A 12,511-nucleotide genomic window follows, 5' to 3' on the forward strand; every position below is an offset into this window, starting at 1 on the left:
TTGTTATGTTCTCCAAGTGTGTGTGGTTGTACCAAGAACGCGACAAAATAGTGTTTGATGGGATAGAGTATAAAGATAAAATCGTTTTCTTAGAATTCGATGTCCTCTTGAAACGTTGTTCATGGGATAAGCAGGCTTGAGTCGCATTCCGTGAGATGTTTTTTTATAGAGTAAGTAATACATAATTTAATGAACTTATCTTCGATCCATGAGACTGAGAGGGTAGTAACAAACGGGGGCCAGAGAAGTACACTTGTGAAGTTGTGAACATGACCGTTATGTTAGTTGCTCTTCCCTTAACAAGCTCATCAACTAGTATCCGAAAGCATGTCAGAGCTATATATACACCGTGACCGTATTGTGGAACCTTCCGATTTAGTTCAATAAACTGAGAAACCAAGGTGTTGGATAGCACATTTCTTCTTGCAATACAGTCATCTTCATGCAAATGATTTCTTAAGAAGATTAACTAGAACACAAAACTTTGGAAGTAGAAAAAGCAAAAAACAGAGGAAAAGAAAATAAAGCGCCGTCTGTGGGGATCGAACCCACGGCCACGTGGTTAAAAGCCACGCGCTCTACCACTGAGCTAAAACGGCATTTGATGACAATGGAATAGTTTTAGGAAATAAGAAAGAACCCAGAAACCCTTGAGTCGCATTCCGTGAGATGTTTCTTCCGCCATTCTTTAGCTTCCATGGCGATTAGCTTACTCTACTTGGCTATATTCGTCTTCTTGGGAGGACTATGCCGTCTCATTCAGTTTCTGAGGAAATCGGAGAAGCCTAGATTATTAACGCAGCCTCGTATCCCTGTTTCTTCTTCTGATTCACCGTCTCGGTCTCTGTGGGAGTACGACTTAGTTTCAGAGGAACAGATGTTCGGAGAAGTTTCGTCAGCCATCTCTATGAGGCTCTCAATAACGAAGGAATCAAAACTTTTCTCGACGACAGAGAACTTCAAAAAGGCAATTTCATCTAGGATGGACTTGAGAAAGCCATTGTTCAGTCACGATTCGCCATCCTTGTAATTTCCCAGGACCACGCTACTTCTCACTTGTGCTTACAAGAGCTTTCCGCTATGCTCGATGATAGATTTAGGATCCTTCTCAAACTGAATTCAATATGATATTAGAATGAAACTATGAATTACAGAGATTGTAATCCACAATACGAAAGAGTACTCGTTATACAAGAGTATGGATAACGGAATCACAAATAGATCAACATAGATCTCTACAAGCACATCGCTTGGCCACAATCTCAACGACAAACAACATAATCCCCAAAATGAGAACAGACTCTCAACTTTATACAATTTCCCATGCCTAACGGCAACCCTCTTCGTCAGTCCAAGTCTTCTGTTTGACTTCCACTTGCGTCCACGTCAGCTCCTCCAATGGCTAAATTCTGCTGAGCTGGCGACTTCCTCTGCTTCCTGAAATAAGCTTGGTGAATCGTATCAATACTTTCCCCCCGGAGAACGAGCTTGTCCTCAAGCTTGAATGATGGAAACAGCTGCACAAACTCCTTTGAAAGCATCCAAGAGTTTTCTGACGAACCGCGATCCTGCCACTTAACCAAGAACTCGCGACGACCCACCTCCTCAAACTTGACATCCACAATAGCTTCCGGAACTAATAAATCCTCTTCCACAGTCTCAGGTGGAGCAACAAATTGTACCTGATGATGATCACCCACCACTGCCTTAATCTGTGAAACATGAAAAACGTCGTGTATCTTCGACCCATCAGGTAGCTTCAAACGGTAGGCAACAGCACCAATTCTTTCCACCACACGAAAAGGACCAAAATATTTAGCTGCAAGCTTATGATGAGTTCGGCGAACCACTGACATCTGTCTATACGGTTGTAGCTTCAAGTAAACCCAATCACCTACAGCAAACACCACCTCTCGACGCTTCTTATCAGCAGTGCGTTTCATAATGTCCTGTGCTCGTTGTAAGTTGTGATGTATGTGAGATAACATCAGGTCACGTTCTCGCAGCTGAACCTCCAAATCCCAACTCTCAGTAGACCCCGGTTCAAACTTAATCAGCTGTGGCGGATCCCTGCCATATACCACCTTAAAGGGCGAAGTCTTAATTGCTGAGTGAAATGAAGTGTTGTAAGAGAACTTTACCCAGGCTAAGTATCGTTGCCAAGTACGAGGATGGCTTGAAGCAAAGCACCGAAGGTAAGTCTCCAAACATCGATTAAGTACCTCTGTCTGGCCATCCGTTTGTGGATGGTATGCAGTGCTAAACTTCAACTTTGTTCCGGATAACCTGAATAAATCACGCCACACTTCTCCCACAAAAGTTCTATCACGATCTGACACAATAGTTCTTGGAAACCCGTGTAGGCGGACAATCTCGTCAATGAATTTGTTAGCCACGTCCAACGCCTTAAAAGGATGTTTCAGTCCAATAAAGTGAGCTGCTTTACTCAACCTATCCACGACCACCAAAATAACATTGATACCGCCTGACGTTGGTAAACCTTCAATGAAATCAAGAGAAACATCCTCCCAAACTGCCTTAGGGATAGGTAACGGTTGCAACATGTCCGTCGGAGACAATGTAGAATACTTATGAGTTTGACAGATAGAACAAGCTGCAACATACTTCTGAATATCCTTCTGCATCCCTTCCCATTGAAATGATTCTTGCACTCGCTTCAGAGTTTTCAACACTCCCGCATGACCACCAATGCTACTATCATGATACTCGTATAAGATCACAGGAATCAAACTCGACGTTTTAGGAATTACCAATCTCTTCTTGTACCATAAACGACCATCCACCACATGATAATGAGTTCCCAACAATGTTCCATTACGAAGTTGAGAAATGATACCTTGAATAGCACTGTCCGTATCCACTTCTCTGTAAAGATCAACTAGCTGTATCGCTGAAGGAACTGTGATGGCTAGTAGTAATGCGGAAGTAGAATGAGGAATACGGGAAAGTCCATCCGCCGCCTTGTTCTCCACCCCCGGTTTGTACACAATATCAAGATCAAAACCCAACAACTTAGTCAACCACTTCTGATATTCAAGTTTCACTTCTTTCTGTTCCAAAAGAAACTTCAAACTCCGCTGATCCGTGTGTATCTCACATTTATTCCCCATCAAATAATGTTTCCACTTAAGTACAGCCATCACCACCGCCATCAGTTCTCTCTCGTACGCCGGTTTGAGCTGTTCACGTGCTGTTAAGCCATGACTAAAATAAGCCAAAGGTCTTTTATCTTGAATCAGCACAGCACCAACTCCTGTACCCGAGGCGTCTGTCTCCAAAAGAAACTTCTTATCAAAGTCAGGTAAACCCAGAACCGGTGCAGATGCCATAGCTTGTTTCAAAGCATCAAAAGCAGACTGAGCTTTCTCTGACCAAAGAAACTGATCCTTCTTAAGCAGATCCGTTAATGGCTTAGCAATAGTACCATAACCCTTCACAAACTTCCGATAATAACCTGTCAAACCCAAAAACCCACGCAACTGTTTGATATTCACCGGTATAGGCCAATTCCACATAGTCTCTGTTTTAGCTGCATCCGTAGCAACTCCTGCTGCAGAAATAATATGGCCAAGGTATTCAACCTGAACTTCACCGAATGAACACTTCTTCGCGTTAGCATACAGTTGCTTGTCCAATAACACCTGCAACACCACTGTCAAATGTTCTACATGCGACTCTAAACTATCACTATACACCAATATATCATCAAAAAACACCAAGACAAATTTCCTGAGGAATGGCTTGAACACCTTGTTCATCAAAGCCTGAAAAGTGGCTGGTGCATTAGTAAGGCCAAAAGGCATCACAAGAAACTCATAATGACCTTCGAGAGTGCGAAAAGCAGTCTTGGCAATGTCCTCTTCTCGCATTCTGATTTGGTGATAACCAGATCGTAGATCAATTTTTGAAAAAATGACAGCTCCATGAAGTTCATCAAGGAGTTGATCAATCACAAGAATAGGATACTTATCCGGTATTGTAGCTCGATTCAAAGCTCTGTAATCAACACAGAACCTCCAAGAGGAATCTTTCTTTTTTACTAACAAGACAGGACTTGAAAACGGGCTACTACTCGGACGGATGATGCCTGCAACCAGCATGTCATCCACCATTTTCTCCATAATTTCCTTTGTAGCATGGGGGTATCGATAAGGACGAACCGTAATGGATTGTACCCCTTGCTTAAGAACAATCGCATGTTCTTGACCTCGCACTGGAGGTAAGCTTGTTGGCAGCGCAAAAACTGGAGCAAAGTCTTCTAACACCGAGGCTATTTCTACAGGAACCTGTTTTGATGTGTTAAAAGAAGATGCGGAATCCAACAACTGACAAGCTCCTTCTAAACGTCCAGGTTGTGTAGGTACAGCAAACGGTTTAATTAATAGTGGTGGAGCGTGTAACGACGTGTCTCCCACAAACTTCACTGGCTTGCCCTCATAGATAAAAGACCATTCCTGATTCTTCCAATCCACCACACAAGTACCTAAAGTCTCCAACCATTGCATACCTAATATAACATCCACACCACCCAACTCCAAAGATACAAAGTCAGTTCTGAAATGAACACTAGATACTTGAAACTGTACATTCTTACAAGTACCGGAACCGTGTACCGATGCACCATTACCTAACAACACTTCCATATTAGTATCCATCGACACCTTCAAATGCAATTTGGCAGCCACCCTCGGAGTAATAAAATTGTGTGAAGCTCCGGAATCAATCATAATCACCACTCGGGACCTACCAATCCACCCGATCAACTTGATAGTCTTAGGAGAGTGACGACCAATGAAAGAATTCAAGGATAAGCAACACAGGACTGCCTCACGATTAAACTGCTCCATTTCTGTACCACAAGACTCCTCATCCAACACTTCTAGTTCGAATCCTTCTACTACTGTCAGAATCTGTAGTTCTTTAAGAGGGCATACATGACCACGAACATACTTCCCTTTGCATTTAAAACAGATTCCTTTACTTCTCATTGCGTCAAGCTCTTCTGCAGTATGTCTCTGTCTCGGTTGTACAGCTTTTTGAGGATTTTGCTGAACAGGCTCTTGAGCAACTCCATTTTGTAACAACAAGGATCGGGGTTGTGTATAAGTAGTCACCTGTTTAGAAGTGAAAGGCTTATGTGTCACCACGGCTTTGCTGTTCTTATCACTTAGTATTTGACAAAATGAGCTTGTTTCCATTCGCAACACCACAGCTTTCTGATTTTCTAAACCCACTGGTTCCTTCATCTTCAGTACCTCCTTCATTTCAGGTTTCAGACCATTATAAAAGATTTGCTCCAAATGCGAGTCATCCAACCCCAACACTTGAGCCGATAAGTCCTCAAACTCCGTGACATAAGAAGATACAGAACTAGTCTGTTTGATAGCAAACAATCTATTCCCCGGAGTATCCTCTCTCGCCACACCAAAACGTAAGAACAAACGTCGCCTAAACTCATCCCAAGATCTGAATTCACGGCGAGTCATCTCCCAATTGAACCATTTCAAAACGTCTCCTTCCAAACTTAAAGCAACCAGATCCAATTTATCAACATCCGAATAACGACCCACACGAAAGAACCTTTCTACTTTAGAGAACCAATCATACGCATGAGAACCGTCAAACACAGGCATCTCAATCTTCCGAAGCAAACTCGACCTATTCTCTAACGGCAAGGGATTTTGAGCATCGCGAACATAGGGATCTGAAGAATACGATACCTGAGGAGCTTGTTGCGATGATTCGCCTTGAATCGGACGTTTCCCAAGCTGTTTCGAGAGCTGCGATAAGGTTTGCTGCATCTCCAATAGTGTCGATTCTAAGGAATCAAACTTCTCTCTGTGTTCTGAGATTGTGTGTACTACTCGCGAATAACCACAGCGTAAAAACTTCAGAGCTGTTTTATCGGGATTCTCCTGAAACTCCGGGCTTTGAATCATCTCTGTTTTGTCAATTTCATCCATCGTCGCCATCGTTGCCGCGTTGAAGCTTCAATCGCAGTTACGCCGCACCAATGATAGATTTAGGATCCTTCTCAAACTGAATTCAATATGATATTAGAATGAAACTATGAATTACAGAGATTGTAATCCACAATACGAAAGAGTACTCGTTATACAAGAGTATGGATAACGGAATCACAAATAGATCAACATAGATCTCTACAAGCACATCGCTTGGCCACAATCTCAACGACAAACAACATAATCCCCAAAATGAGAACAGACTCTCAACTTTATACAATTTCCCATGCCTAACGGCAACCCTCTTCGTCAGTTCAAGTCTTCTGTTTGACTTCCACTTGCGTCCACGTCAGCTCCTCCAATGGCTAAATTCTGCTGAGCTGGCGACTTCCTCTGCTTCCTGAAATAAGCTTGGTGAATCGTATCACTCGACTTAGCCGACAATACACGCCTTGCACTTGAATTGATCCCTATATTCTACGGCATTGATCCGTCAGACTTGAAAATCCGAAGCGGGTGCTTCCGCAAAGCTTTTGAGAAGCATGAGCAGAGGTATGATCTGGAGACTGTGGATGTATGGAGAAGAGCTTTGGCTCTAGTTGGAAAAATCTCTGGCTGGGATTCCAATAGCAGGTTCATTGTTCTTCATCAAATCAAACTGTCTCTTGATGATGTGATCAAGTCTTTTATCTGTTGTTGGCTTGGCTTGATTACAGGAAGGAGGACTCAGAGCTTGTACATGAAATTGTTCAAGATCTTTCTGAAAGATTATACTCACATTTATCAGACGGCACAACTGGATTGGTGGGGATGAGTTCTCACAAGAAACAAATAGAACCTTTCCTATCAATGGACTCTGGAGATGTCCGAATGATAGGAGTCTGGGGTACGGGTGGCGTTGGGAAAACAACCATCGTGAAATATGTCTTTGAAGGACTCTCGAGTCAGTTTGATGCTCGTTGCCTTCTAGAAAACGTGAAAGGAGATTTCAAACAATATGGTCAATCACACTTGCGAAAGGAACTCTTGTCTGAAATCTTCCCAAAAAGTCCCTTGAGTGCGCAGTGTATCACTTCTGTTGCAATGAAGCGAAGACTTCGTGGCAAGAAGGTTCTTTTAGTCCTCGATGATGTTGATCACGTTCAACAACTGCAAGATTTGGCTGGGAATTGGTTTGGTCCAGGAAGCAGGATCATTATAACTACACGGGACAAGCGTGTGTTAGATGAGCATGGTGTGGAACACATTTATGAAGTAAAGCCTTTGAGGCCTACCCATGCACTTCAGCTTTTCAGCAAACATGCTTTCAAAATGAATCGTCCACAAGCAGAGTTTAGAGAGCTCTCTTTAGATATTGTCGAGCAACTTGGTGGTCTTCCATTAGCTATTCGAGTCATTGGTGCATCTCTATATCAACGGAAAATAGAACTCTGGGAAGATAAGCTGTTTATACTGAAAAATAGTCTCGATAAATCTATCTCACTGGCGTTAAAAGTAAGTTATGATGCACTGGATGAGCATGAAAAGATTGTTTTTCTTTATGTTGCTGGTTGTTTTAATGGGGAGTATATGGATCGAGCGAAAAAGGTACTAGACTCCTTTGTCTTTAAATCTGAACCAAGGCTAGTAACTTTGATGGAGAAGTCTCTGATTGGTTCGTCTAAAAGTACGAGGCTATGGGTTCATGATCTACTTCAAGACATGGCCAAGGATATTATTTGTGAAGGGAAAAAGGAAAAACTATGGAAGCGTAAAATGCTATGGAATTTTTCCTATGTCAAAGGCTTGTTCACTGAACATATGGTAAGACAAGAAAGTTTAAAGCTGGCTCTAGGCATGAACATTTATTTCTCTGATTCCATATTTCTTCGTTTAGAGCTGATCTCTGGCTATTTAGTTTCTCGATTAAGCTTGTTTTGATTGCTGTTTTGCTTTTCTTTTTTACATTGTCACGGCAGGGAACTAAAGACATACAGGTTGAAAGTATATTGCTCAATATGGCTGAAGGAACAGAGCTTTGCATCAACCATGCAACGTTTAAGAGGATGTTCAATCTCAAATTTCTTAAAATTTATAATAACTTTACTGTTGGGGGAGCAAAATGAGCATGGTTAACGATCTTGACTACCTCCCTCCACTGAGATATCTTCACTGGGAGGCTTACATTTTGAAAACGTTGCCTTCTCGCTTCCAGACTGACTATCTAGTTGAACTTAATCTCCCTGATAGTTCAATTGAAACACTATGGAGCGGAACTAAGGTACTAGTCCTAAATGATAACAAAATATACTGGCGTTCAAATGTTTCTCTTTTATTTTAATGCTTCTGGGGGTCTTTGTTTTCCTGCCAAGGGAAATGATCTGACATGTTTCTTGCTTCTTTTGTATGACAGGACCTTCGAAGTCTAAAACACATGAACCTTAACAGATGCAAGAACCTGATTGAAATTCCAGACCTTTCTAAGGCAAGGAGTCTTGAGAGTTTATGCCTTTGTGAATGCGAAAGCTTGGTTGAGCTCCCTTCTTCTATTGGTCATCTCGATAAGCTAGTTAAGCTATCCATGCGAAGTTGCACGAAACTCAAGAATCTACCGTGTAATATCTACTTGACGTCCCTCAAAATTCTTTCTTTAGATGAATGCACAATTATAAAAGAGTTTCCATTTGTTTCCGACAATATTGAAGAGTTGGGATTGAGCTGGACATCAATTGAAGAAGTGCCAACATCGATCAAGCGTCTCTCAAGGCTCAGAGAAATGCGGTTGTCACAATGCAAGAGACTGAAGAATCTCCCAGACACCATTGGGAGTTTGGAGTCTCTCAAACATCTGGGGCTTGCGTACTGTCCCAATGTCACAGTATTTCCAGTGCTTGGAAATGGAATAGAAACGCTGTCCTTGAATGGTACAGCGATAGAAGAAGTGCCGTCTTCGATAGGTGATAAGCTGAATCTGATATCTCTTGACATGTCTGAGTGCCAGAGGCTCCAGAATCTCCCTCACACGTTGAGCAATCTCAAAAACCTGAAGTTGCTTTACCTCCGTGGATGCACCAATATCACTGAACGCCCACATGTTGCAGGGGAAATGAGAAGATTAGATTTATATGGGACCTCAATAGAGACATATGGCTTTCTCTCTGAAGAGGAAGCACTTAAGTTGCGCAATCGTGATATGGACTTTGTCAAGGCAGTTCTCACTCGGTATGTCCGGAAATACAAGAAGAATCGGAACTCAAGATAGTTGATGACTGCTCAAGGACTCGGATTTGGGGTAGGATGCTCAATCTGGATTTCAGTTTGATCTCAGTTCAGGCTTTTCCCTTTCTGAATAATAGTATCCTAATCTTATTATGGTATTCAATGGGGGAAAATATCTGAGCCGGAGACTGTACTGTGGAACGTTCTGAATTAATGAATTCTTCAGGAAGGAAAATTGCGAAAATGGTCTTGCTCTGTTCAGGAAAATGAGAAACCAATGTGTTGGATTGTACATGTCTTTTTAATATAAAGTCACTGTCGGGTACTCACAAAACGGAAAGGAAGAACATTTCTCTGGAGATGATGATGATTGGAATGCAGACGGAGTAGTCCATATTTCAAGCGTCTTCCACTGTAGCGGTTTGTTGTTATGCCTCACCAAAGAAGAAACACCGAGGCTTGTGGTTTGGAACCCATTTCATGGGGAAACTAGGTGGATCGAAACCAATTATCGTGAGGACATTACATCTGCCAGCTACTCCTTCGCTCTGGGGTACGAGAAGAAGGATAACTCGCATCGTAGCCTCAAAATCTTGAGATCTTCAGGAATGATCTACACAATCTACAATTTAAACTCTGATTCATGGAAGGATATTACTTTCACTGCTAACGGCGGCATGAAGTTTCATAAATGTGGCGTGTCTCTCAAGGGAAATACTTACTGGCTTGCTCATAATATTACTAATGTGCCTGCTGGGAGGTGGCTCGAATGGGTTTATTTATACGCTGTTTTGAATTTTACAAGAGAGAGATTTGGACGGCCGCTAAGTCTCCCGTTTCGCTCTTATTATTATGATATTGTGACTCTATCTAGTGTTAGAGGAGAGCAACTTGCTGTGTTATTTCGTCGAAATGGTACATCACAGATGGAGATATGGATCACAACTAAGATTGAGCCCGAAGCAGTGTCTTGGGGCAAATTGTTCTTAGCGGTGGATAGGAAAACATTTCTTACTTACGCTCAGTTCCCATTTGAACACGAGAGTTTCTTTGTTGACGAAGATAAGAAAGTCTTCATGGTTTTTGATAATGACAAAGCAACGGTGACGCGCAAGGTAGCTTACATCATTGGAGAGGATGCATATTTAAAAAAAGTGGATCTTGGAGAATATACAGACGACATATATGGTTGGTTCGCCAGTTGTGTGCTCATATGTTCCAAGCTCAATGCAAATCGATCAAGCTGCACCACCACAAGGCAACAATATTTGATTAACTAGTCCATTAATTTACAAAAGCATACTCCACGGTCTTGTTGGTTCTTTCAACATTTATTTGAAACAGTCCAATGCTTCTTGTGGACTATTTCCTTGGAAGCTCTCTTTAAGCATTTTGCTAATCAGCTGAAGAGAAAGGACTATTGTTATGCATGATGCAGTTGCTCTCTTTGTCATGTGAAAAGCAAGAAAAATGTTTTCATACCATCTCTTTGCAACACATGACAGCAAAGAAACTGAGGCTTACCAGAACTAATAATATGACTCCTCTCCTTAAATCAACATATCCTATGGCTCAAATGTAAAACATATACTATAATTTTGTTGTGGCGTTACTTCTCTTATATTATATACACAATGATTACTAAATGATTCGCTCAAACTTTGGTGATGTTGAGTTTTAAACCCAGCGAGTATGCAGTTTCACAGCTCATCAAGCTGACTTTGCTACTACTATATACTATAAGCTGTTGTTCTTGGGAATGCATTTGCATTTATCATCAATCGAGATGAACAATCCCCCGATGGTTATCAATGTTTTTGCTGTTTGATGCTTAATTATAAAGTTGATCGCTAGGTTAATAAAAATTGAAATGTCTTGGTCACACATAATAAGCCCTCAAGATTAACAAGCCCAATATTAGCCCATCTCAGGTCTCTATATGTCTTCAAACTGCCGCCAGACGTGTTTACTATTTGTATAGCTAGTCGGAAGGTACGAAAAGAGTTTTGACCTAACTTGAAGATGAAGGATTCAATAACGGCGCTGTCCGATCTTCCACTAGATATGGTAGAGGAAGTGATCTCTAAGGTTCCGTTAACATCTCTTAGAGCAGTGCGAACTACTTGCAAAAACTGGAATGGTTTGTTCAAACATCGTCGGAGCTTTACAAAGAAGCACATCCGTAAATCAAGAGCAGCAACGAAGAAGAGAGAGTTTATGGCAATCATGAGGAGCAATGCTAGTGTTGATCTAATGAGTTTCAATTTCCGTGGACTTGACAATGATGACGACGTTGAAACATTTATAAATCGAAAAGCTAAATTCGTTAGCCTAAACGATGGAGACGGAGTTGATGATATATATAGCGTCTCCCACTGCCGTGGCTTGTTGTTATGCAGCTGCAGCACCACCGGAAAAAAAAATTCGAGGCTTATGGTTTTGAACCCTTATCGTGGGCAAACAAGGTGGATCGAACCCATTGACCACGAATGCTACATGGACTCGTACGCTCTGGGATACGAGAAGAAGAAGACGAACTCGCGTCGTTGCCACAAAATCTTGAGATCCATGTAGATGTACTCGAAGTTTTAAAGATGATATCGGATACATGGGAGAAATAAGTTGTAAGTATCAAATCTACAATTTTAACTCTGATTCGTGGAAGGATATTCATCTCACTCCCAACAGGCACTTGCGGTTTTATACACGTGACGTGTCTCTCAAGGGAAATACTTACTGGCTTGTTCGAAGGGAAACTAACTGGTTTATAAAAAGGCCACTTTGCAAATTATCTCGAAGGGATTTTTACCGAGAACGAGTGGAAGAAAGCCCAAAGCTCTCTTTACTTTGTTTTGATTTCACAACGGAGAGATTTGGACCGCCTCTAGATCTACCGTTTCACTATCCCCAACGCGATAATGTGTCTCTATCTAGTGTAAGAGAAGAGCAGCTTGCAGTGTTATGTCAGCGATCCGATACATTAGAGATGGAGATATGGATTAGTAATAAGATTGAGCCCGAAGCGGCGTCCTGGAGCAAGTTGTTCGTAGCTTTGAACCTGAAAACACGTCTTACTTCCTTGTTTCAAGTTGGGAGTTTTTTTCTTGACAAGGGGAAGAAAGTAGTTGTAGTTTTTTGTAGAGACCTAATAATCGTCAACGGGATGCACTGGGCAGCTTATATAATCCGAGAGGATGGATGTTTTAAAAAAGTGGTTCTTGGAGAATTTATATACAAACATGGTTGCCCAGTAATTATGTGCCCTTATGTTCCAAGCTCAGTGCAAATCAAGCAGGCTACACCACGAGGCAATCATGTTGATTAAGTTA

General features: G+C 41.7%; 1 protein-coding gene, 1 non-coding gene and 2 pseudogenes across 2 annotated transcripts; 3 read left to right on the forward strand and 1 right to left on the reverse strand.

Annotated features, from left to right (window-relative positions):
* Nucleotides 1-527: 527 nt before the first annotated feature.
* Nucleotides 528-599, reverse strand: TRNAK-UUU (transfer RNA lysine (anticodon UUU)). Its single transcript has one exon. It is a non-coding gene; the product is annotated as a tRNA-Lys (tRNA).
* A 5,671-nt stretch (nucleotides 600-6,270) lies between these two features.
* On the forward strand, nucleotides 6,271-10,661 carry LOC104715985 (disease resistance protein RUN1-like). The gene is made up of 6 exons (XM_087465932.1): nucleotides 6,271-6,292; nucleotides 6,422-6,617; nucleotides 6,701-7,787; nucleotides 7,943-8,244; nucleotides 8,377-8,576; nucleotides 8,669-10,661. The coding sequence occupies exons 1-4, from the start codon at nucleotides 6,271-6,273 to the stop codon at nucleotides 8,087-8,089; spliced, it is 1,452 nt and encodes a 483-aa protein (XP_087322058.1). The 3' UTR covers nucleotides 8,090-8,244; nucleotides 8,377-8,576; nucleotides 8,669-10,661.
* Nucleotides 10,662-11,204: 543 nt separating this feature from the next.
* LOC104715986 (putative F-box protein At2g11200 pseudogene) lies at nucleotides 11,205-11,756 on the forward strand (annotated as a pseudogene).
* Nucleotides 11,757-11,790: 34 nt separating this feature from the next.
* LOC147939336 (putative F-box protein At5g36200 pseudogene) lies at nucleotides 11,791-12,507 on the forward strand (annotated as a pseudogene).
* The last annotated feature ends 4 nt before the right edge of the window (nucleotides 12,508-12,511 follow it).

Source organism: Camelina sativa, chromosome 9 (genome assembly GCF_030686135.1).
Source record: "Camelina sativa cultivar CO46 ecotype springtype chromosome 9, ASM3068613v1".
In the NCBI taxonomy this organism is placed as follows: domain Eukaryota; kingdom Viridiplantae; phylum Streptophyta; class Magnoliopsida; order Brassicales; family Brassicaceae; genus Camelina; species Camelina sativa.